This window comes from Eptatretus burgeri, chromosome 8 (assembly GCF_056783735.1).
Source record: "Eptatretus burgeri isolate ZD-2024b chromosome 8, Ebu_testis_v1, whole genome shotgun sequence".
Lineage (NCBI taxonomy): Eukaryota > Metazoa > Chordata > Myxini > Myxiniformes > Myxinidae > Eptatretus > Eptatretus burgeri.
Window position 1 is genome coordinate 43,727,735 of NC_140968.1, and position 27,214 is coordinate 43,754,948.

The window sequence follows — 27,214 nt, forward strand, 5'->3', positions numbered from 1 at the left end:
TGTGTGTGTGTGTGTGTGTCTCCTCCATAATTTCAAGACTATAAAACCAAGACTATTGTGAGCCATTTGATAATGGGTAGACTATAAAAAGACTATAAAACTATAACTATAAAAAGATTATAAAAAATAAAATAAAAATAAAAAGATTATATACGTGTAGACTATAAAAAGACTATAAAAGCAGCCTGAAACTTTGCATGCACACTAATAAAACTCCAAGGAAGTGCATGACTGAAAATTGGGTGTTTGGGTGAAATAAAACACCCCTTTTGAAGATAATTAAAAACTTTATTTAATTATATCCTTCATCAGGTGATCCTCAGCCACCTCGCTCTCTGGGGTCTTAAGGCGTTTACTGGGTAACCCCGCTGGGGTCTGAAGCCGCCATGTTTTTTTTGGCCAGCTCAACCTTGCCCTGACTTGGAACAGGCCGCAACGATTTCTTCATGACAGTTTTATTTTTATTTTTACTTTCCTCACTCATATTATCGAATGCCTGTTCATCGTAGCTACAAATCGCTGGGTACATTGCGATGCTTATAAATGCCCGGAGACATCAGCGTTCGTTGCTTTAGTTCTTTTCCGCACATGCGATCACAAGGAGTATCTCTGAAACTAAGGAGAATTGCAACATACAAGCTCCAGAATCAATCTTACAAGCAGTTCCGACTCTGTCTGTCTCTGTCTGTCTCTGTCTCTGTCTCTGTCTCTGTCTCTGTCTCTGTGTCTCTCTCTCTCTCTCTCTCTCTCTCTCTCTCTCTCTCTCTCTCTCTCTCTCTCTCTCTCTCTCTCTCTCTCTCTCTCTCTCTCTCTCTCTCTCTCTCTCTCTCTCTCTCTCTCTCTCTCTCTCTCACCCCCTCCTCACATCCCTCCCACAGTATAGCAACGTTTGGTGAGGCATAGCTCTCCTCCCCCCCTGCTCCCTGTTCCTTGCTCTCCCCCTCCTTCCTATCTCCTCTCTCTCCCCTCTCTTCCTCTCTCCTCTCTTCCTCTCTCTCTCCCCCTCCCCTCTCTCCTCTCTCAACCCCCTCCCCTACTTACTACCCCCTGGCAGTGAAGTGATTGTATTTGCTCGTAGCTATATAAATCTTTTAGGAAAACCAAAACAGAACAACAATAGAACAGAGCAAAACAAGCCTTAACCTTCATTAATTAACTTTACCTAAGCAAAATATACTTACCTGAATGGGAGGGTACAGCTGCAGATTATAAATAGCACAAAGAACATTCATGTTTTTTCCATGAGAGTGGATGTGGTAAAAAGCTCGAACCAGAGTTGGTGTCAAAGCCACCCAATGCTCGCCTGTTTATACATTTATTGTTTTTAAAAGACTAGTTTAATGATATTTTTTATAAAGCATTGCAGTGAAGTCTGATCCAAATAATTTTAAAGCAATATATGTATTTGTATATTGTAATCAGTAAAAAAAAATAGTGTGGTAGATAAAAACATTAGAAAGGAAATAACTTGCACCAAAAACTTTAACATTTTCACGCTGATGCTCACGCCGGGGGTATCGCTATAGCTTTCTGTTCTTCGAACAGGCGAGCTAACAATCAGTACTGTTCTCTGAAGAATAGCCTTCAAAATGGAGAAAATAAAGATGAAAGAAAAAAATGAAATCGTGGGGAGTAGCAAAGACATTGTAATGGGTTTCAGTGATTCCAGGTTTGTTTACAGAACAAGGCAATGTGGACAATGAATAGTAAAACATGTTGCAATGTCTGGTCCGCAGACTGCCTTGGTACATTGGTATGTTCTGACTAATAGTTTCACAATTACTCATGGCAGGAAAATGGCGGCACATATTGGTTCAAACGTGTGAGGAAAATCAAGCAGGTGTTACCCTCAATGTAAGCCATATTGAAAACCATCAAAGCTCACTTTCAAACTAAGGAGCTCCCTCCATGAGACTGAGCTAAGAACATTGAGGTGATGATGCATCACAGGCTGGGCTCAGCACCTCTTTATCCGCTGGTGGCCTCATCATGGGTCAGCTGACTTGGGACTCCTGGATCTCAGGTAATAGTTCTAGAAGCAAACTCTGCACTAACCTTTCCAGCAGGCCGACTCCAACTTTTCTCCAGTCATGCCAATACAAATGCCAGGTAACTATGCCCTTCCAATCTAGCCTATGCTGTGACTCCCACTACCGTGCACCCACAGGCCTTCCTAGTTTTACTCCGAGTCAGTGGGTCTGTCATCACTTTCAACCAATTTGGATGTCTCCCAGTTATGTTTTCAACCCTGCCTGTTTGTCTGTGTGTCTCTGTGTATGTGTGTCTATGTGTCTGTGTGTGTGTCTCAGTGTCTGTGTGTGTGTCTCTGTATCTGTGTATGTCTCTGTGTGTGTGTCTCTGTGTATGTGTCTCTGTGTGTATGTGTCTGTGTGTGTCTATATCTGTCTGTGTGTGTCTCTGTGTCTGTCTGTGAACAGGATATCTCAAAAAAGTTGTGGATGGATTTGGCCAAAACTTGGTGGAGAGTTCGGGTGTGTGACGAGGATGAATTCATGACGATGGCCGTCACAATACCTTAGAAAGGAGGTGATTATGAGGTGATCCGATAGAGATGTTTCAGATAATGAAGGGTACAGACAGAATCGGTGCTGAAAAACTTTTCAACAAGATGGACACTGACAGGACAAGGGGTCACGTTTTGAGAGGAAAGAAAAGGAGAGTTAGGATGGTCGTGAGACAGGGATCTTTCATTCAGAGAGTGGTGAATGCATGGAATGGTCTCCCTGCCAGAGTAGTGACAGTAATCAGTGGATAGTTTTAAAATTGAGTTGGACAAGTATCTGGAAGTAGTGAGGATGGTAGAGGAGGGTGGGTTGAAGTCGTACTAAGATGTTGGCATGATTGCGCAGGCTTGATGGCCCTAATGGCCTCCTCCAGCATTGAATTGCCTTGTAAATCCCTAACCATCACTCTTTCATGAGCCTCAATATTGTATAGAAAATATAAATTGCATGTCACGGTGCCAAAGCAGTTTCTTGATTAGGATTACCATCCCAGATGGGTCACCACTCCAGATGGGTCACCACTCCAGATCAGGAAGTCATGGCAAGAATTTAGAATTTGTTCATGGTGCCAGCAATATCTTGTCAACTCTTAAATGAAGGACACCATGGGATCTTTAACATCCACCGACTAATGCTGGCAGACAGGATGCCCACTTTATCGTCCATCCAAGGGATGGCACACACATTGCACATTGACACCGCATCCTACATGTGAAACACCAGAATGACAGCTGACAGCTGGGCCGAGATTCAAACCCAGGCCAGACAGCTCAGTGGTGAGTGTGTGTACCATCCTCCTCGCTTACAAATCAATGATGTATCTAATGTCCTATTTCAAGCATGTGCAACAAGTAAATGATAAGTAATCGAAAGTAATCAAACCTATTTTTCAGTGTTACATCAAACAAATATCGAGAGGTTATGATAAAGGTAATTAATGAAATTGACTTTCTAATAGCAGTATCCATTCAAATTCTGGAGAGTTGACTGTAATTGGAAAGCGCTTTATGACAACCAAACATGGATGCAATTCCAAAGCAATTTAGCGCTGTTCTGATCAGCAGAATAAGGCGTGTGTGTGTGTGTGTGTGTGTGTGTGTGTGTGTGTGTGTGTGTGTGTGTGTGTGTGTGTGTGTGTGTGTGTGTGTGTGTGTGTGTGTGTGTGTGTGTGTGTGTGTGTGTGTGTGTGTGTGTGTGTGTGTGTGTGTGTGTGAAACGAAAGTATTTTCAAAAGAAATTGTTACTTTTTAACCTTTGAAGACATTCAGATTGATTATGGAACATATTTTATCACTTGACTTCTCTTGTAACAGCATAATGCACTAAAATCACATGTGTTGCACAATGCATTTGGAAAGCGAAAATTGCATGTTTGGATGCAGAGAGAAACATAGTAACTGACATTTTTTGAATGTCAACTGTCGACTGTATTTAAAATTCATTCTACACCAACCAAATCAAAACAAAAGGCATTTGACATTCTTCAAAAACGTTACTTGTGAAAAATAACATTTCAAGAAGAAATATATTATTCAATCCAAATCTATACAAACTACTGTGAATTGTGGAATGTGATATGTAATCTTAAACAGCAGTATGGAGAGTTGTAACCATTTATAGTTGTGGTCCGAATCACTTGGAGTAAAATTTCCAAATGATTGCAAATGCTTTTTGGTATATTCATCACATTAAGCAGCACTTAACAAAGATGGATGTTCGAAACAACTGGTGCACATGCTGTTACCATGAATGCTCTCGGCTACAGCCATTCACAGTAAGACGATTTTGGCATCCACAAACAATATACATCAGAAATAAACAAATAAAGCGTTACATATCAACTAAACATCCCCTCTCAAATGAAAGAAACGGTCTGAACAAATGAGAAAAGGTATATTTCAGGAAAATAAACAACAACAACATATAATTTCCTGTCCAAGACCAGAGCCAAGAAGCAGATGGTCTAATGGGGGAACATAAGTAGTGCTGCAAACATAATGGTACAAGACCTTGATGATGCAGAGTACTTTGCCATAGCAGAAACGATTCAAATTTCCAATTTCCTTCGGATCCTGTCAGTGACCCAAAAATGATAACCTTTGACCATCCTGCCATTCATTCTATTTAATACTTGATGATGTTGGAATGGGAAGTTGTTGGGGATTGACTAAAATCTGAAAAAAAATCATAAACGTAGGGCATTTTGGATAGACATAGAAGGTAGGGTGGGAAAGCATGTTAGGATTGGGAAAAGAAGGGTGGAATTTTTGGAGGAGGTTATGCCATCATTACATGTTATGTCATTTTTGCATACAGACTATAAATATCATCAAACAAAGCATAAAGCTTTGCATAAAGCTTTGCATAAAGTATGTCATAAATAAAGCAAATTTTGCTGTCCTTTCCTCCTGTCCCCTAAAAACATTCTCGTTTTCTTCCCCTTCCTCGATCCTAATTCCCTGATTATTCCTTTCCTATCCCAAATGCAGTCATTTTTTGAGCTTCATCTCCACTTTTTTTGAAATTCACCACCTTCTCTTTTGAGAAATGTTTAAGACACCATTGATAATTATTTATTAGCCATTCACAGGAGACGGGGTTTTGCAATTGCGTGTGTGTGTGTGTGTGTGTGTGTGTGTGTGTGTGTGTGTGTGTGTGTGTGTGTGTGTGTGTGTGTGTGTGTGTGTGTGTGTGTGAGACTGACCACGTCATAACTGGTTTACCATTTGAGCTTTTGTCATCAAATTTTCAACAAACCTATATTTTGAGAATATGGGGAAAATAATTAAAAATTGGGTCAAAATGTGAGAGGGCAATGGTATACTGACTAAAAATTAGCCCCACCACAAGGCATCGAGTGTGAGATGCCCCATTTACTTTTTTAATGCTTCCGTGGTTCTTTATTTATTTACCATTGAGCTTATTTGTGTCTATCCAGGCCATAACGCTTTTACCAATTGAGCTTTTGTCATCAAATCTTCAAAAATAGGACCGTGCGTCCTGAAGTTCACCTGGATCAGGAACAATGGTCACTCAAACCCCCACACATCCCCTTAGACCCTGAATTTTTTAAATGCCGTGAACAAACTTTGGTACATCACGGGTGATGAAGGTTGTGGTCAAGTTTCATTGAAATTGTTTGTGTAGTTTTGGAGAAGAGAGCAAATACCTATTTTGGGGGGCACAACCCGACATATTTTGGAGGAGGGTGGGGGGGTCAAAAACCCCTGTAGAACCCCTTAATGAGCGCAGATTTTGATGTGGTCAATATACCTTCGTTAGGCATCAGACATGAAGCTTGTGGCCAAGTTTCATCAAAATTGTGTGTTTGGTTCAAGCGATAATGACTGAAGTGTTTAAGGGCTGACTGACTGACTGACTGACTGACTGCTCGAATAAAGTCAAGGTGAGCTAACAAACTTTTATTATGAGAATATGGAGAGGGAATTAATAAAATGTACAATTGTTTTTAACTGTCGTTTTCATCAAGTTTAGTCCGAGTACAATAGTGGGGTTACTTTCAGCAGGTCCGTGACTATTTTGCGGAGAACTAAGTTTGAGTGTGGATTTAGGTACGTACCTTGGGAGACAACATTCAAATTTAGCTTCTACACATTTTGAGAAATTATGGGGAACGGCCGCTCGGGGGCGTTTTCCAAAATGGCCACCATGAGTGTATTACATGTCTGAATATATTGGTGTTTTGTCTACAGTCGACCAAGGGGTGTATTATGGGGTTTTTAATGCTTCTAAATCCAGTTTTCTTACTTATAGCAAGCTGCAACACTCATAAATACTGATATTAGTGCTTTTATTCGTTTCTTACACGACATAACACAGCAAAATGGTAAATATGCAAAACATTGAATATTAAAGACATTGGGCTTGCTGAAAATGGTGCATCATGCCGGTGATCATTGTAATGTGACTTCTAGCCTTTAGTATTTCAATTGACCTTGAATAAGGTGAAACATTTTTCACTGGGCAGTTTCTTCATCATCACCGTCATCTGAATAAACTGAGGAATCTCAATCAGCATCTATGTCTCTGTCATCTGGTTGATTCCGATATGCAGCTGCAAGGTTTTCTAGCACAACAGGTTTGGATGATGTGACAGGATCAACTGCACCAAACATATCTGTAGCCCAGCCATGACCCAATGGCGAAGGGGGAGGTTCAGTTTGGAATAATTCATCAACACCTACACATGATAGTTGGCCCTTGAGATATGAAGATAAAGAGAGTCAGGGTCTGGTGAAAGTCTAGAGGAAACCTTCTTTTTCATCGTGTTCCACTTGTTGGCACGTGCTTCTCCAAGAGCATGTGTTTGCTTCTCACCAAAGATACAACATAGAGTGAAGTGTTCCAAATCCCGGATAAGAGCCTTATTGACTGGAATTTCAACCCCGGGGCTAGATAAAAGGGATCGTGCTTCAGGACACCTTCAGGATAGCAGAGAACTCTGATGTTTTCCCATGGCCTTAAAATCCAAATATGCATTCGGCATCTGTGAACATCTGCAGTTGAATGATGATTGTGGATTCATCTTTTGTGCCGAGATTCTTGGAATCATACATCTTCCTCTTCTTGTAAAAATGTGGTGGGACTGAAACGTTGTGAGAAACATTTGCTTTCAAAACTATCACATCTTCAGCATCAACAACAATAGCTGTACAGGTGTTACTCTGATTGAGATGATGTGTATGTTAGAATATTCTGCAGTCTGCCGCATCCTGATGGCATTCAAGCTCAGTTATCTCTGTACTCATCCTCAAATTAAAGCACTGCTTTCTCAGAGTGTAGATGAATTCCTTCTCTTCATGTGGGATGATAAGGCGTTTGAATTCATGAAATATAAATTCTTGAAGCCTTACATTATTGTGTGGATTTGTGAAAAATCTGTTGAGTTCTTGTGAAGATGGTAGCTTATTGTCCACATTGATGAAGATGTTTTTGCTGCCACAAATAAAATCCCCAGCTCTCCATTTGTGTTTACTGTCCTTTATTGAGCGGCTTGAGTTGCTCAGATCATAACGGTCATTTATGAAATGAAACTTTGTGGCCCCAATGCGCTGCCTCTTGACAAAAGTGAACATTTTTTGTGCATAGTCACTTCACGTGTACAGCTGACCATCTAATATTTTTTGTCTTCCTTGAATGGAGTTGCCAGATACCAGAGATGTCCAGCCATCGGGATCATATTCTGCACAGAGAGTCAGTGCTGCCGAAGCAGTCTCCTGGGCTATTGGGCACAATCCTGGACGGGTTGCCACACCAACAGAGGATACTCGAATAGCTCAATCATCCCAGCAGGCTGGTACTCATTTTTCCCACCCTCAGAAGGATGACAGGCTGATTCAACCCCACCTGCTATTAATTCATTGGAGAAGCAAGATTTGAACTCAGGATCTGAAGATCCCAATGCCCACCACTCTAACCGTAAAGCCAACATCAGACATAGAGATATCCCATTTCAACAATTACTCGATTTTACACAGGCGGGTGATTTTTAACTTCCACAAAAGTAATCTTGTCTTGAAGTCGTGATTTGACTACTTTTCGCATTAGACCATTTGGGTTGAAGATAGCCAAAGTCATCTCAGTCAAGCGATACTCCATTACATTTCCCAATTCTAGCTTGGAATGTTGCGCAACTCGGATTAAGCTTGCCATTGATTTGTTGGCCATCTCCATACCCTTGCTGTCCAAATAATCGGAAGAGGAAGTCGTAGCGCCAAGAAAGCTTAGTCGATTGTTCTTTTTGATAGGGTCCATTAATATATTTTCATTTGACAAGATTAATTCCTTGTAAAAGTCAGTAACTAGATTTTCGCCATCATCTTTGGCCAACTTGAAGTCATCACAAAGGTCAGGGGATGCAACTTTGCCAGACTGAAGAGATATAACTGTGCTGTTGGCAAGATCAAATGGGTCACAGTTTCACTCCTCAATACATAAGTTCATATCATGGACATTTTTTTCATCTTTTTTCATCCTCACTTGTCCATTTTCATGATGACCTTTCTTCACATTCACGACAATTCGCGATTGCATGAAGTGTGTTTTGAGCTGTAGATGTATGATTGATGACAAGGCATTTGCAAGGCACGCATGTGTGAAGCACTGCTCTCTCAGTGTAGATGAACTTGACAGTCTGGTTGTGAGTATTAATCATCATGGCATTTTGTGTGAATTTTGTCCAGCCACCCTTCATCTTGCTTCCCTTGTTAATCGTGATCTCGATGGGTTGGTCTGGAGGGAGTCCAGAAAATGGCTTTCGTATCAGAGAAAATGAGAAGCGGCCCGCCTCCACATCTTTTTATCTCAAGAGCCAACTATCAAGTGTGGGTGTTCATTAATTATTCCAAACCCAAACCTCCCCCTTCGTCATTGGGGCATGGCTGGGCTACAGATACGTCTGGCACAGTTGTTCCTGTCAAATCATCCAAATCTGCTATGCCAGAAGACCTTTCAGCTGCAATTAGAAATCAGACGACAGAGACCTTGATGCTGATTGAGATTTTTCAGTTATTTGGATGACAGTGATGATGAAGAAACTGCCCAGTGAAAAATGTAACAGCTTGTTCAAGGACACTTGAAATACTAAATGCCAGAAGACATTATAATGATCATCGCCATGATGCATCAGTTACAACAAGCCCAGTGTCCTTAATATTCAATGCTTGCTGTATATTTACCATTTTGTTGCAGTATGTCTTGTAAAAAACGAATAAAAGTACTAATATCAGTATTCCTGAGAGTTGTAGTTTCGTATAAGTATGAAAACTGGATTTATAACCATTAATAATCCCATAATACACGATGTATCCCTTGGTCCACTCTACAGACAAAACAGCAAGATACTCAAACATATAATATGTGCACTCATGCGCCCATTTTGAAAAAAATGCCCCCTTGCGGTCGCTCCTCATCATTTCTCAAAATGTGTAGAAGGCAAATTTAAAGGTTATATCCAAAGCTACCTAAATCCACCCTCAAGCTTAGTTTTCCGCAAAATAGTCATGCGGCTGATGAAGGTAACCCCACTACAAAGCGGACGTGGATGGGCTTTGCATTTTGAGTTTAACCATTTCTCTCAAGTTTAAACATTTCAGATTATCATCATATTTTCAACCTTTATTATTAGAATATCGTTCCATCCATTGGGACCATACTCTGTGCAGAACGTTGGTGCTGCCAAAGCAGTCTCCGTGGCTATTAGGTTCAATCCTAGACGGGTCGCCACTCTGACACAGTATACCAGCATGCTGACACTCATTGTGCCAGCCTCGGAAGGATGACAGGCACAGTCAACCCCACTTGGTATTAATTCAACAGCCAAGTGGGATTTGAACTCAGGATCCTGGGATCCCAAGCCCACCACAGTGGAGGATTAATGGGGCTTCTGAGGCAGCCATTCAAATGAATGGTGAAAAAGGGAAAAACTCTCTGACTCAAGCCCCAAAAGCCCAATATAGGAGACTGATTCCTCCCCCTCCCATACAAACAAATGTAAAATTGAAACTGTCTCAAGGCCCAAAGTCCAAAATAGGAGACTGATTTCTCCCCCTCCCATACAAGCAAAAGCCCAAAATAGGAGACTCATTTATCCCCTTCCCTCCCCCCATACAAGAAAATGTAAAATTGAGACTGATTCCGCCCCCTCCCATACAAGCAAATGTAAAATTGAGACTGACTCAAGCCCCAAAAGACCAAAATAGGAGACTGATTTTCTCCCCACCTATTCCCTTCCCTCCCATACAAGCAAATGTAAAATTGAGACTTACTGATTAAAGCACTTCGTTACTTTCATATTTTCATTCCATTCAAAGAGCGAACCAATGAATACTTGTCCATGTTCTCCTTTAGGGAATAACTTAATTTTCCTATTACATTCATCACCATCGAGTATATTCACAAAGATTACTTTGGAACTTAGTTCTTGGTTTAAGTATTTTTGTTGAGCAGAAATGAAATGATAAACTTCTCTCAATGCTCTTGTTTGACCACCTCCCAAGCCACATCATTTTGAGATTGTAGTAAATTGTTTTCCCATTTTTCAATTGATAACCATCAAAGTATTCAGTCCATTAAAGGATTTTTTTTTCTTTACATCGTCCAACTTATTTGTAATTAAATTTATCCACTAATTTGTTTTATGTACTTTTACCCTGGTTATTTCTTCAATAAGACTTGTTTGATATTTCTCACATTCTTTATGTTTCCCATTTAAATACCAAGGCTGATTACATCTCCACTCTTTGGTTTGGTTATTGCTTGATTCTCCTTCTTCTTCTTCTTCCGGCTGCTCTCGTTAGGGGTCGCCACAGCGGATCATCCGTATGATCCGCATAGTGATTTGGCACATGTTTTACGCCGGATGCCCTTCCTGACGCAACCCTGGTCGCCTCTTACGACACAGGGATATGGTACACCTATTTTAACCGGGGTATACACCGGCCCAGTATACTGGTACTCATTTCACCGACCTCGGAAGGATGACAGGCTGAGTCAACCCCCTGGTGTATTAATTCCGTGGCCCAACGGGGCTTGAACTCAGGACCTTTTGGATCCCAAGCTGCTGCCCTAACCACTGCGCCAACACCAGGCTTCTGGTTATTGCTTGATTCTATCATTTATAAATCAGTAAAAAGACGGCGGTAGCCTGTTAATATTCCCAACCCAATATCTTAACACTTATACTTATAACCATAAGGGAGACTATTGATTCCATCCTCTAAAATATATATTTTATCATCAAAAGCTCCTAATGCTTTCTTATTTATCTCTTCTGTATATAATTGATGTTTATAACTTCTTATTGTGTTCATTTTTTCTGTACTCTTCCTTCTTTAAGGTTAAACAGTTGTTATAATTTTTAACGTTTATTGTTTCCTTGATTATATTTTTCTTTGTTACCTTTAGCTTGTTATCACACCTTTCAATGTTATTATTATCAATATACATAAAAGCATAAGACTTTGATCTCAATCCTATAAATTCACTCATGACCTTCCCACCCAATTCATCTTTAAACTTACCAATAACCTTTTTATTCTTTGATGAAAACAACACATCAGCTGACTTATAAATACTTGTATCATATATATCAATATTATCAATCACATCCTCATATACATCACTTTTCTTAATTTCTAATATGAAACTATCTGTATCCATATATAACGACACATTATCCTTGAACTTTGATTTTAAATTATTATAGTAATAGTTATACATTAACAACTTTGTGAAGTCCAGAATTGATGTTCCTATATAAATAGGTTTATCTAATTCAATACTCTCTTTTTTGAAATGAATAGCACAAAAGTTCTCTGAAAAACACCTCTGCTCGTTCAAGACTTGGTCTATTAATTAACTTTGAAGCCTGTTTCCAAGATGGAGCAAGTCTTATGTTTTGTCGATTCCTAACATTTTCCATAGTCTTTCCAAATACAGCATTATTCATTAATTTATAAAAGACCTTCTCAAAATCTGTTTTTGCTTCTGTTCTCCTTTTTGTATTAAAATCAATATACTTCTTTAACCAATAACTTTGTTTCAATTTCAAAATCCAATGAATTTTCCTCACTCTCAACCAAGCAGATAAATATTGTCTCAAGTTCCTTTGATGCAAAACATAACTTTCTTTCTCATTTAATGTAGTAAGTAGTTTTTCTGGAGATTTACCTTTTATATTGAATGACTGTTGGTCATCACTTATCCATTCTTTTCTTGGACTTTCTTTACCAGGGGCATAAGGTAGGCCTTTATGTTTGTTATGAAGTTCTTCTGGATATTTTAAATCAACTTCAAAATAATATCCAACTTCAGCTTCATCCAATTATTTTTAAGAGGAGACAATAATGTCTTGTAAAACTTTTTCATGTTTTTTTGAACCCATTAAAGTTTTCCATTAGGTAAAGATTGAGACATAGCCCACCCATACAAATTGTTAGCATCATAATACATCAGGTAAGAGTTGTCCTCATTCTTATTATAATCAGGAAGATATATGTTATTTGCTTCAGCATATCTCTTGGAACAGACTTGAGATATTCCTCCTCTTTTAGCCTTCTCTATCATTAAAAGCATATCTATATCACTGATTAATTCCAGATTCTGTTTTGTCATTTTCAACATAGCACTCAAAGCCAAACTCGGGGCTGTGTAATAGTGAACGGGGTCTAATCCATAAGAATTTTTATTATGACAGACTGTTCTCAAAGTTTCAAACACATCAGCCAATACCAATGCATCAGTTTTAAGATACAAATCATGATATTCTCCAAGATTCTTTATATTAAACTTCTCCCAAACCTTTTTTGCTTGTGTATAATCTCTATCGGAAATAAGAGTTTTATTCAACTTGCCATAGAAACTTTCCCTTGAAGGAAGTTGTGTTTCTTTAAACTTCTCAAATGAATCCATATAGTCATAAGCATATATTCCCTTTTGTGATAAGAGATCAATCTCTTCTTGATTTGAGAAATGTCATTTAAGATTCGGTAAGTTTTTAATATTTGATGTTAAGTTAGATAATGGACTTGCCATAAACTTGTATGTGTCAAGAAATCTGATATGGGTTCTGGGGGATGTATGAATTGATTTTTTGAATGAGATGTATTTTGATCTGTGTTAGGAATGGCAGAAATATCTCCAGATGTCTTTGAAAGTTCATTTATAAATAGATGTGTGTCATAGTGAGTATTGTTGTGAAGAAAGACAGGAATAAAGTTTGAAGGCTTGTAATTAAGATTACAATGGGAATGAGCTGGACCTCTATATTTACCAGTAAGATAACAGTGATCCCTAACCTTGACCTCTCCCTCAATTTTCTCCTCACAAATATGACAGATACTGTTCTTTCTAAATTCCTTTTTCTCTCCCTTTGTTAATGACATTGGTTTATTGGTTTTAACCATTATTTCTCTTAGTCTCATACAGTCTTTTTGCAATTGTCTTACAAACTCCTCTGAGGCATCTTCTCCTCGATAAAGTTCTACCTTGTTGTATTCATCACCAACAGATTATTTGATATAATAACAGAAACCACAAGGAGTATGTTTTTGATATTTATTTGTGTATGATTTATTTGGATTTGGAGAAACAGTATCTATCTTTTCAAGGATACTTTCAAAATCAGCATATATTGCAAACGGATGTTTTATAGATTTGTTAAAATCTTTGAATGATATGTTTGAACCTGCTTTTGGAAAATTGATATAAATTTTTGGAAATATAAAGATGATTATATTATGATATTAATAAAAATAATAAATATAACATTTACCTCCAGAAGATAGTGTCATGTCAGATTCCTCCAGAAGATTAAGTTGTGTGTTTGGTTCATCCAGACAGGTGTTTCAACTGAAAATAATAATAATAATAATAATAATGAGTCAAAGACAGACACACACACACACACACACACACACACACACACACACACACACACACACACACACACACACACACACACACACACACAAATGCACACACACAGACATGCGCACAAACACAAATACACACAAATATACAGACAGAGACAGATAAAGAGAGACAGAGACAAAGTTATAATTTCTCACCTTGGACTCGAGTCATTCAAGATCAAATGGCGTGAGAGGACTTCTTGCCATCCAAGAAAAATATCATTCACTTCTCTTCTGAACATTTGAATGTCTTTAAGAAAGTCGTTCATTTTTTTGCCATTCCTCATGATATTCAAATAACTAATTTTCAACATCAGTAATCAACAATGTTCTTATTGGGGACAACCTGTTAGAAAAAAAAATACACTAATTATTGGTTGTATAGTGATTTAATTCTGTTTTAAACAACAAATACTAAATTGGGTTGAGAATCTCACCTCTCATCTTGTGAAAACGATTGATTCGTAAGGTCGGAGTACTGGTCTACACAATCCATTCTCTGAATGAAACACGCTCGGCACACAAGTTGGTTTAAATAAGGAACTTGATGGTGTAATGGGAGATTACATAACAAAGGTTTTTCCAGAGTGTGTTTCCATGAAGGAAATGACTTGGTTCGGGCGAGGCAGCCGTTCTCTAGCAGTCCAACTCATTTTTACAAAAGCGAATGAGGTATTTACATTTTACAAAACCGAATTTTACAAAACTAACCCTAACAGCCCTTTCTTTCGAGCTTGAAGAGATAAAGTGAATATTACTAGCCTGGAGGCGACGCTGGTTCGCGGGCATTATTGAACAATGCCACGATAGGTACAATTGAGTTAGTGGAAGCTTTTGAGGAAGCCCTACCGTAAAAACCTATCTCTTCCGTAAAAATAGACGAAATCAAATCGGATTATTTATATGTTGTACTTATGGACATTACGCACAGCTTCTAGGAAATGAAATTGCAAGAAAAAAAATCGAGAAAAAAAATACAAATAAATAAAAAGTTCAAGTGGGCGTGGCTCCACCCACAAGGGGCATGGGATGCCCCTCATACAAAAAGACACAACTAGACCATGATATCGAGCATGTATCCCGAGTTTCATCAAGATCGCATCAAACGTCATGGAGCTATGCTCTGGAGAGAGTAACAAACAGACAGACAGACAGACACACAGACACAACGAAAATAGTTGTCACTACTGGTGCCCGCGAACCAATAGGAAAATGAAGTTATTCCCGAAAGTAGAACATGGACAAATATTCATTGGTTTGCTCTTTGAGTGGAATGAAAATATGAAGGGAAAGACATGCTTTAATCAGTAAGTCTCAATTTTACATTTGCTCAATGGGGCAGAGATCAGTCTCCTATTTTGGGCTTTTGGGCCTTGAGACGGTCTCAATTTTACATTTGTTTGTTTGGGAGGGGGAGGAATCAGTCTCCTATTTTGGGCTTTTGGGGCTTGAGTCAGATAGTTTTTCCCTTTTCCCCCATTCATTTGAATGGCTGCCTCAGAAGCCCCATTAATCCTCTACTCACCACCCAAATCATTAAGATGAGAATATGGAGAAGACTAATTCATAATTGTGCCAAAAGTTAAAAGGGTCAAAGGTCAAGGTCACATAAAATTGTTAATTTTCATTTGATTGACTTGAAATTTGAACAGAATTTGCATATTGGGTCACTGAATTGGTTCACAAATCAAAAGCAAGAAGCCTATTGTTTTTTTCTGTCAAAAGGTCACACAAATTCGTAAATTTTCATCCGATTGCCTTGAAATATGAACAGGGTTTGCATTTTGGGTCACTGAAGCCTTTTATTTTTGAAGTCAAAAGGTCAAAGGGAAAGATGACATCACATCGTCAATTTTCATCCAATTGACTTAAAATTCGAACAAAATTTGCGTATTGGGTCACTAAATTGGTTCACAAATTAAAAGCTGCCAATTTTTTTGAGGTCCAAAGGTCAAGGTTGGAGCAACTGATCTCACTATTACTGGTCTATGACTTTGTTACTTGCAAAATCGAAGATTTTTCAAGTAAATTGGTTAGTCGATTTTGATATTCCGTCCGTCTGTCTATCTGTTTGTCACCTTCAGGTCACAATTTTAAACCTATATTCACGAAACTTCAGCACATGGTAGAGTTTGTCATAATGAAGAAGCCTATTGTTTTTGAGGTCAAAAGGTCGACATAGGCCAAAGGTCAACAACTTAGGTGAGGTTTCTAAAATTGACAATTTTCATCCGATTGACTTGAAATTTGAAGAGGATTTATATTTCAGGTCACTTAATTCAACAAGCCAATTATTTTTGAGGTCATCATCGACCAAAACGTCAACACAGACCAAAGATCAACAATTTAGGTGAGATATCTAAAACCTGGTGTTGGCATAGTGGTTAGGGTAGCGGCTTGGGATCCAAAAGGTCCTGAGTTCAAGCCTTGTTGGGTGCTTGAATTAATACACACCAGGAGGTTGACTCAGCCTGTCATCCTTCCGAGGTCGGCGAAGTGAGTACCAGTGCACTGGGCCCGGTGTATGCCCCGGTTAGAATAGGTGTACCATAATATCCCTGTGTCGTAAGAGGCGACCAGGGTTGCGTCCAGAAAGGGCATCCGGCGTAAAACCTGTGCCAAATCATCATGCGGATCATAACGGATGATCCGCTATGGCGACCCCTTACGGGAGCAGCCGAAGGAAGAAGAAGAAGAAGATCTAAAACCATCAATTTTCATCTGATTGACTTGAAATTTTAAGAGGATTTATATTTCAGGTCACTGAATTCAACTCGCCAATTATTATTAAGGTCATAAAAGACCAAAAGGTCAACAACTATATACACAACTATATTTACCACAAACAAAGCTTTTGTCCGCAGCATGATGGAGTACTGCTCTCCCCTGTGGGCTGGTGCTCCTGCCTCTCACCTTACTCGGCTTCACGCTGTGGAAAACAAGGCATTTATGATCGTTGGTGTGGTGTAGCGGGCCTGCGGGGGCAGGGCATGATGTGGGGGAGCGTCGTGGAGGAGTGGTTGAGAGTGATCACGTGCGTGCACGGGATATAGGAGTGCGCGCCGCCTGAGGCGTCGTAGTGGTTGCTGTAGCCGTTGTGGCCTGGGAGCCTGTAAGTCGTGTGGCTTGTAGAGTGAATCGAGTACGTAATAAAGGGGAGTTACGGGCAACGTACGCTCACGCTCTCGCTCGTGCAATAAAGCAGGGTTGGGCTGTTCCCCCGCTCGTGTCTGCCTTGGAGCACCACTACCACGACACCACAGTTTGGCGACGAGGCTGTTTGGATCGGCGTGTGCAGGGTGGTTGGGTTCGGATCGGCAGCGAGTAACTCAGCGCCCCTATCTCCCTCAGTGAGGCTGAGTCTTTGGGCCTCTCACTACAGGCAGATTTGTGGTTTTTCTGTCTTCTACTGAAGGTCACACAAAGTCTCATCGCTGCCCCCCTGCTCTGTCTGCGATCTGTCCCCCCCCCCCATTTTTCTACAGAGTGCTCTCGGTCCGCCAGCAACCCCCTTCTGGTAAAACTACCAAAATCACGAATCACTGCTCACCATCACTCTTTCATTCCTCTTTTTCCCCACCTTTGGAAGAAACTCCCACACTCTTCAATCCCATTCTTCCCTCCAGGCCTTCAAAACAGCTGTTCACCAACACCTCTTATCTTCCCCCATCCAAAACCATGATCTTTTCTACCCCCATTAATCAACCCCAAACCCACCTCCTTCACATTCCCTGCTTTCCTTCCTGAAAGTCCCCGTAATGTCCATCTTGTATACCTTGTGTTCCCCGCCCCATCCATCTCCCTTCCACAGATCTCCTAATGTCTCTGTTCCCCACTGTTTTGTCCCCCCTCCGATCCCTCTTGTCTCCTGTCCCCCTTGTTGTGCGTTATGTGTTAGCTCTCATACGAGCCTCGACAATATATACAAAAAAAAACAAAAAAAAAGCACTGGTGGTATTTCTAAAATTGTCAATTTTCACCCAATTGACTTGAAATTTGAAGAGGATTTACATTTCATGTCACTTAATTCAACTAGCCAATTATTTTTGAGGTCAACATCGACCAAAAGGTCAACACAGGCCAAAGATCAACTACTTAGGTGAGATATCTAACACCCTCAATTTTCATCCAATTGACTTAAAATTTGAAGAGAATTTATATTTCAGGCCACTGAATTCAACCAACCATTCTTTTTGAGCTCCACATCGGCCAAAAGGTCAACATAGGCCAGATTTCTAAAATTGTCAATTTTTATCCGATTGACTTGAAATTTGAAGAGGATTTATATTTCAGGTCACTTAATTCAACTCGCCAATTATTTTTGAGGTCAATATCGACCAAAAGGTCAACATTGGCCCAAGGTCAACAACTAAGGTGGTATTGTTGTGGGCCGGGGTTCGGCGGCGATAAACGACCACGAGGTGGAGCAGTGGAGTCGTCTCCCACCGAACACCCGAAATTTAGGTCGTGACTCTCGGACAACTCCAAGAGTTCATGGGTCCCTTAGCGGACCGTGGTCGCCAATATTTCGATGGTGTGGGGTTGGGTTAATTGCCGAATTTCAATATACCGAAATACCCACGTTGTCCAACTCCCGGGGAAACCACACCCTCAGCCGACTTTGGCCGAATCGAGTCGCTATCACCGACTCGGATCTGGCGTAACCAAGCAGAAGTTACCAAAGCTGCGCCAGACCAAATGAACAATTTACCGGCCCAAACGGCCTTACTAATTCGCAACACGCACCATGCTCGGCCAATGGAGGAAATCACAGAAAACGAGCTGGTACATTTAACAGGGGTTTATTTATAACAATAATCGGGGAGGGGGACACAGAGCAGAGTTATCATGAATAAAAGGCAGGCAATGTACAATGAGCGAGGAAAAAGCACTTAACAATTCTAGTTCAGGACGGTGCCACACACACACGCACACACACACACACACACACACACACACACACACACACACACACACACACACACACACACATACACACACACACACACACACACACAAACACACAAACACACAAACACACAAACACACAAACACACACACACACACACACACACACACACACAAACACACAAACACACACACACACACACACTAAATGGACCTCGTGGGTCTATTTTCGGTAGAGTCGGGTACCTCCCCGCCTTGTGCGGTTTCACCGACTCGAACCCATGACCCGAAGTCCACGGCCCATGAACGGGACCAAGCCACACTCGCCACCAAAACCGCAGACCGCAATCGCCACGATACTGCATAACGCAACTGCCATGATCCTGCAGAACGCAATTGCCACGATCCTGCAGAACGCACCCTTTTCTGCCCAACACTCATCCAGAAAACCACGTTCTCCTCTTTAGGTGGGAGGGCCTCTTCTCCTCCCACTCGCCTCCTGATTGGACGAGGGGTTGTCGGATGACTCGTGGTCACCTCCCGATTGGCTGTGGCGTGCGTGTCATGCTCGCCCTTCGCTTATTGGCTGGAGGAAATGGTTCCATCCCTTCCTTGGGATGGAGCCTCGATCTGAGGCGTTGGAGGGTCCGCCCACGCCTTCAGCCGAAAACACGTGGGCAATGGCGACCGGTCGAGTGCGGGACGGTGGCGTTGTTGTAGTGGATGTAGTAGTCGTTGTTGTTGCTGTTGTTGTAAAAGATGTAATAAACCTGAATAAAAAAATAATTCGTAGCGCACACATGTAATTCCCATAAGACAGAAGGAAGGATTCTAGCTATTAACACATACTTATCGAAATAACTGAACTACGGGGACTGCTGACTGTCTGTGTGCAGATGGCTTCCAAATCCATAACAGTTTCTAAAATCTTCAATTTTTGTCTGATTGACTTGAAATTTGAAGAGGATTTATATTTCAGGTCACTGAATTCAACAAGCCAATTGTTTTCGAGGTCAACATCGGCCAAAAAGTCAACATAGGCTGAATTTCTAAAATGGACAATTTTCATCCGATTGACTTGAAATTTTAAGAAGAGTTGCACATTTGGTCATTGAAGTCAACCTCCAATTATTTTTGAGGTCAAACTTCTTTTATGGATTTTGCAAGTATCGTGCTCTACCTGACATCTTCTTCTTGCTATTCTGTTTGTCTATCTGTTTGTCTCCTACAGGTCACAATTTAAACGAATCTTCACAAAACTTCAGCACATGGTAGAGTTTGTCATAAGGAAGAAGCCCATTGTTTTTGAGGTCAAAAGGTCAACATAGGTAAAAGGTCAACAACTTCAGTGAGATTTCTAAAATCCTCAATTTTCATCTAATTGACTTGAAATTTGAAGATGATTTATATTTCAGGTCACTGAATTCAACTAACGAACTATTTTTGAGATCAACATTGACCATAAGGTCAACAAAGGCCAAAGGTCAACAACTTAGGTGGGATTTCTAAAATCCTCAATTTTTATCCAATTAACTTGAAATTTGAAGAGGAGTTGCAAATTTCGTTACTGAATTCAACCACCAATTATTTTTGAGGTCAAATTTGATGAATGGATTTTGCAAGTGTCGTGCTCTGCATGACGTCTTTTTATTGTTTGTTTGTCTGTCGATTCCAGACATAACCTTTTTTACCATTTGAGCTTTTCTCATCAAATTTTCAACAAACCTTTATTATGAGAATATGGTGAGACTAATGAATAAATTGTGGATTTTTTTTACTCCTGCCAAAGGAGAGGGTATTGCATTTGGGTCCATTTGTCTGTTTTTTTTGTTTGTTTGCACAGAATTTTAGTGTTTTTCTCCACAACCACTTGTTGGATTGAAACGAAATTTTCACCATGGGAGTGACTACTCATGTAGAATATTTTATTGATTATGATATCATAGGTTACATGGTGTGGCAGTCATGTTGGAAAAACGAAAAAACTTTGGACCTCTGTATCATTCTCTCTATTGAGTGCAGCCTATGGCTGCTGGTTGCATAATTGGTTGGGACATGGCTATGCCGCTGATGCAGTGTCCCCCTTACCAGTGCACTGGTCCTCATTTTGCTGACCTCGGACGGATGACAGGCTGAGTCAACCTCCTTGTGTATTAATTCAGCGGCCCAATGGGGCTTGAACTCAGGACTCTGGTATCCCAAGCCACCACCCTAACCACTAGGCAAACACCAGGCTTTCTGTATCGTTGAAACTGCACGAAGGAAAAAAAATTGAAACTTGGCATATGGTACGTACCCCTCATGTGGAATGAGTATGATGTCATAGGTGCCTTTATTATGATGTCACAATTGCACATGTAGAATGCTACATCTGATCAGTATGAAAATTTTTGAGGGTCATCAAGGGATAAAATGGTCCACAGAAAAAAAAAAATTGATGACTTCATCGGTCAAGTCACTTGGCAGCCATATTGTTGAAAAACAAAAAAACCTTCAAAAATCTTCTCTGAAGTGGCTGAACATATAAAGGCAAAACTTTACACATATGACTGCCTATCCATGAGGAACAAAAGTTTCACACATATGACATCATAAGTCACATGGCTTGGCAGCCATATTGGATTTACCTTAAAACCTATAAAAAATCTTCTTCTCTAGAACGGCTAGACAGATCGAGGGGAACTTCACACAAATGTTCCCCAAGCTATGGATGTAAAAGTTTATGAAGGAATAATTGATAGGTCACATGGTTTGGCAGCCATACTGGATTGAAGAATAATATTGAATAATGTTTTCTGTGGAACCGCTTAATCAGTCGACTTCAAATTATGATCGAGTAGTGATGGGGAATACATGTTTTAAATTTCAGCTTGATCGGACGCATGGTCTGGCAGCCACAATTATTTAATTTTTTATCTGGGTTCTTTTTCATTTATTTTTTTTGAATAAAGCTCACTTGGTTGTGCCCGGATGGGTTTGAGGGTAGTGGAGTAGTAGCTGAAATGCGAATCCTATCCAGGTTCCTCCTGATGACTTCATCTTTGCTTTTTGTTTGTTTGGGTTCCTTCATTACTCCAATGCAGGACTTCATTTGACAAGATTCGTTCCTTGTAAAAGCGAATCGCCTTGCAAAATAACACACCAGTACACTCTTTGGTCTTCCATTTCATTCGAATTGAATATATTTTAATCCCATGCTAAATTCAATTGAATAATAATAATAATAATAATAATAATAAAAAACACCAGGGGTCAAGGTCAGGTGTCCAATCAAAGTGGGACGTCTTGCAATCCGTTCATCACTGCCAGCAGTTTTAAAATGGCAATTCTACTTATGTCTCTTATTACTTCCACCACTGAAGGTGGAGGTTATATTTTCACCGAAGGTGAAGGAGGTTATGTTTTCACCCCTGTCTGTCTGTTTGTGTGTAAGATATGCCAAAAAGTTGTGAACGGATCCGGATGAAATTTTGTGGGCAGGTGTGATGTGTGACAAGGACGAACGGGTTGGAGTTTGGTGATGATCCGGATCTGGATCTGACTCCTATAATTTTTTTATGTGATTCTTTACCATTGAGAGAAAGGGCTAAAAATGATATAGTACTGTATAGCATGATATTTAAAAAAATATAATGGGCCCGATATGTTCTCATGGACCAGGCATTGCGGGGTGGAGGTATGCGCTCCACCGAGTGCCCTTCTAGTTAATTAAGTAACACACCAGTGCACAAGCACCACACAGAATAAGTCCTGGCAAGGGTCTGCAATCTCTGATTGCTCTTTTTCTTGTTTTAGCCGTTGTTTTTATCGAGTTTCGTTTCGAGTGCAAAGTGAATGTAGACGGGCTTTGCATTTTGGGATGCTTTCTAGTTACATATGCATATGTATATTGCAGAATTTTCAAATTCACCCCCCCCCACCTCTCTTGCCATACACAAACCTATTTCCTTCCATCCTCTTAAATATCTCCACCCAACCATACTTTCCTTCTTTCAGCACTCATGACACATTTCCCTATCATTCTTTCTTTTCAATCATCCACATTTACTTCTGTTTCTTAATTTATTCCCCCTCTCCCCTCCCTCGCTCATTTATACGTAAAACAAAATACATAGATGATGCATGTAATCTTACTGAAATGGAAGCTTGCTTTTTCTAGTGGAAGAACCCATTAATGTGTGGAATGTCGAACATAGATTGTTCTTTTTGGCTTCGTAATTATTACAACCTGCATTGAAAGATTAAAAAGGAAAAAAGAAAAAAACCGAAATGCAGTTTGGACACCAGTTGACTCGACTGGCCAGAAAATTAAATGAACAAATTATCATATTGGAATCAAATGAAAAATGATTGCAGTGGCTTTAAGACTTGTATTATCAGGGCCAGAAATGTATCCATCATCGTCTGCGATGAAATTAACCATGAATGGTGTGTGTCCTTGACTTTACAGTGAATAAAAACATCACTTTTGACTGTATGTGAAAAGACTACATGCTGCCTTGTTGACAGTAAAATGAATTAGACAATAACCCTATTTCAGTGACATCCCACACTGAGTTGTCAGCAGAAGAGAATAGTATTCCTGCTGCATTTTTATTATCTCTCGACACAATCCAAAAAGGAATTTCTGGTATGGTTGGTGTACAGTGATAGTTTCAGGCAGTGCACGGCAGAATTAGCCGCACCGTCACAGGCATCATTGTGGTGGAAGTAGCATTGATATGAACCAAGGTTGAAATTTTGTGGCAAGCAAGGCATCAAGTTAATGTCAAGGCTGTTGCTGCTAACGACTCTGATCCACGGAACTAAAAAAAAAAAGGCACACTGCTCAAAACACCGACACATTTCATCATCCTCACACCTCACCGTGATAATTTATCGTCAGGGTGCGGATCGCTTGTAAGTGGCCTGGAGATGACTACTTTGGTGCCATTATCATGAACGCAGGTGATATGGCCAATTTAATTTTTCATGATGAAAACACATTTGCCTTTCCATCTGTTATCGGGGAAAGAGCAAGTGTCGATCTCACTTTGGCCAAACGTGTATGCTCTGTCTGAAGCATGAATGGATGATATTTTGAGGAGACTGATATAACACTGCACAAAGTGGCTATACACTTCAACATCCTCACACTGTTCAAGGAAGAACATTAAATGTCTATCTAGATCAAGTAATGAAAACCATGGAGGTTGCTGATTTTAATTTAGAAAATATGAAATTAAACGACAGAAAAAAAGAGTAAAAACTGACAGTATAAGCAATAGGGAGCAAAAATATGTGTGATGTCTCTACTACTAGTACTACTACTACTACTACTACTACTACTACTACTACTACTACTACAGCTGATTTTGGCAGAAATTTGGAATTTGTTTAGGATACCGGCGATAAATGTTACTATAGGATCCACCATGATAACTGTGGCATACTTAACATCCAGAAACGCATACTAACAAAATGTGCACCCAGCTTAACCTCCATCTGAGAGATTGTGCGCTCATTTATCAAAGTCCAGCATGCTAAGCACCAATTTGACCATTTATAGTCTGGCCAGTAGTTTTTTTAAGTACCAGAAAGGATAAACCATACGAGATAGCACCAAGATAAGATAGGTAACTTTACACTGTATTAACATTGTATGTTGTCTGGCTCTTAAAAACACAATTAGCACAATAGAGGTGCTACCAAAAATCATAGAAATAGTGCATAGTGCTTATTTCTTATAATTTGAATCAATGTTGTTATAGACCAGTCTGTTATTTATTTATTTTTTACTAAGATTTAATTGTGATTGGTTAAGGTTTCATCGTTTTCAGAATAATCCAGAAGTCAATAGACTTCTTATGTCGGGATGGCTGGCCCAGACACACCATTAGCTCAATACAACATAAATCCTCAAAAACAAAATCGACAAACATAACACGTTAAACTTAGCAATTACCGATGAGTCATCTACGGAAAATTCTCCATCCAATAACACTCATTAAACTTTGGCACATTATCGCTGAACCAAAAAATAGGAACGTGCATCCTAAAGCTCACCTGCATCAGAAGAAACAATCACTCAAACCGCCTGCAGATCCCCCTTAGATCCTGATTATTTTGTAATGCCTTGAACAAACTTTGGTACATCATGGATGATGAAGGTTGTGGTTAAGTTTCATCAAAATCATGTGTGTAGTTTTAGAGAAGAGAGCAAATACCTATTCATTTTTTTTGGGGGGGGGGGCAAAAAAACCCTGTAGACTCAATTCACGAGCATAGATTTTGATGTGGTCAATACAGCTTTGTTAGGCATCAGATATGAAGCTTGTGGCCAAGTTTCATCAAAATGTGTGTTTAGTTCAAGCTATAATGATTGAAGTGTTCACAGACTGATTGACTCACCGACTAACGGACTCACTCACTCATGCACACTGCTCAATCGTATCATGAGCTCATTTTAAATTCAGGCTGCAACATGCAACACACTAGAAGGGCACTCGGTGGAGCGCATACCTCCGCTACGTAATGCCTGATCCAAGAGAACATTTCGGGCCCAATACATTTTTGAAATATCATGGTACACAACACTATATCGTTTTTGGTCCGATCTCTCAATGGTGAAGAATCACTTTGAAAATTAAATACTTTTCGTATCCAGATCCGATTTCGGATCCGTATCCAGATCTTCACCCAAATCTAATCAATTCCTCCTTGCCACACACCCAACCTGGCCACCAAGTTTCGTCAGAATCCGTCAACAACTTTTTTGAGATATCGTGCTATATATTAATTTAGCCCTATCTCTCAATGGTGAAGAATCACTTTAAAAAATTCTAATCGTCGGATCCGGATCTTCACCAAAATCGAATACATTCTTCCTTGTCACACACCGAACCTGTCCACCAAGTTTTATCTGAATTCGTCCACATCATTTTGAGAGATCGTGTGCACAGACAAACAAACAGACAGAAAGGGGGTGAAAACATAACCTCCTTCACCTTCGGTGGCGGAGGTAATAACAAAAAATTTATAACCCTAACCCATATTTTTGCTCTAATTCCTTCCGACTTGGCATTCTAACCACTTTCAGTACTCACAGCAATACCCTTCATACTTCGATATGATTTTTTTTCTAAAATAAATAAATTAATAAAATCGGATTCAGGCTAAAGTACATGTGCGCACTAGTTTAACTAGCTTTGTTGGACGGTGTACGGTAGCTGTGGGGCTGAGGTTCACATCCTCAGGTTTGTTACAATGTTTGATTTTTATCAAAACCTATTAAATTTAAAATTAGACAGCTTTGTTAAACTTTATTACAATGCCCTCACTGGTGTGGATTGGGTTCCTTTGATCACTCAGCAGTAATTTCCACACCTTATGATGGAGGCGTGTGGACCCCAAAGTTATTGTCTGACCATAAATCCTGGCTCTGTGAGCTGGGATGCATGTGTTTGTGCATGGCCATGAGTCTTGGCCTTAATCCAAAGTGCCTATACTGTATATTAGTTTGGCAAGGTTTGTTCGACTGTGAACCTTGGTCTTGAGGCCAAGTACATGCCCTTAACTTTGTTATAATGCTTGATTTCTTTACCTTTTTTAGGCAGTCAATGGACAAAGGAGAGAAGCACAAAGTATGGTCGTTACCTTTAAGAAGAAACCCGAACAGGATTATTTGTTTGGTCACAATTTCTGCAGAAGCTAATTATTATTTTGCAGTGACCGGGTAGGTATTCTTTCAAGGCACAATCCTGAAATTTTTATTGAATCATACATCTTGATTGGGGAATCACAAAGAAACAGGTGGAAGACACACATTTCAGATTATGAAATTGCATTGGTTTAGTTTTATGGAAAGAAACTTTGAAATCCCATGCATCGTACCAGAATTCGAGTACACGAATAACTGATGGAGTTTCACACTGTTTGACAGTGATTTTGTCAAGATGTCCATAAGGAAATATCATCTGCACATACAGAAAATCAAATTGGACTTCATGCAATGCACTGAGGTAAGTCATTGATCATTATGTTTAAGAGGAGTGGGAATGATATATTTCCTGATGGAATTCCAAAATCACAAGGTTGCCTATCAGAAATTGTCACTGAAAAAAAGCACTTTTGTAGTTCTGCTGAGGATGATGATTGCATCCAGTTTAAGAACTTGTCTCAAGGCCAACTAAATGTAACTTGTGAACAAGACCTTCTTGCCCCAATGTTGTATGCCTCCTCTAGGTTGAGAAAAAACACCGAACATGATTTCACGAAGCCATTGTCAATAAAAGCCTTCGATAAGTTGTTCTGCAAGCAGGGTACTTGCTCAATATCTTCTTCTTCTTTTACTTGCATATGGCAGCTTGG

At 39.9% G+C, this 27,214-nt stretch overlaps 1 protein-coding gene across 3 annotated transcripts in view; it reads left to right on the plus strand.

Moving 5' to 3' along the window:
• LOC147021623 (uncharacterized) overlaps positions 1-27,146 on the plus strand; it is a 210,325-nt gene extending 183,179 nt beyond the window's left edge. For all 3 annotated transcript variants that reach the window (XM_085893746.1, XM_085893747.1, XM_085893748.1), the window contains 3 exons: positions 26,457-26,579; positions 26,787-26,865; positions 27,089-27,146. In XM_085893746.1, the coding sequence (XP_085749872.1) occupies positions 26,457-26,579; positions 26,787-26,865; positions 27,089-27,112 (226 nt within the window). In that variant the 3' untranslated portion in view covers positions 27,113-27,146. The remainder of the gene's footprint in view (positions 1-26,456; positions 26,580-26,786; positions 26,866-27,088) is intronic.
• The last annotated feature ends 68 nt before the right edge of the window (positions 27,147-27,214 follow it).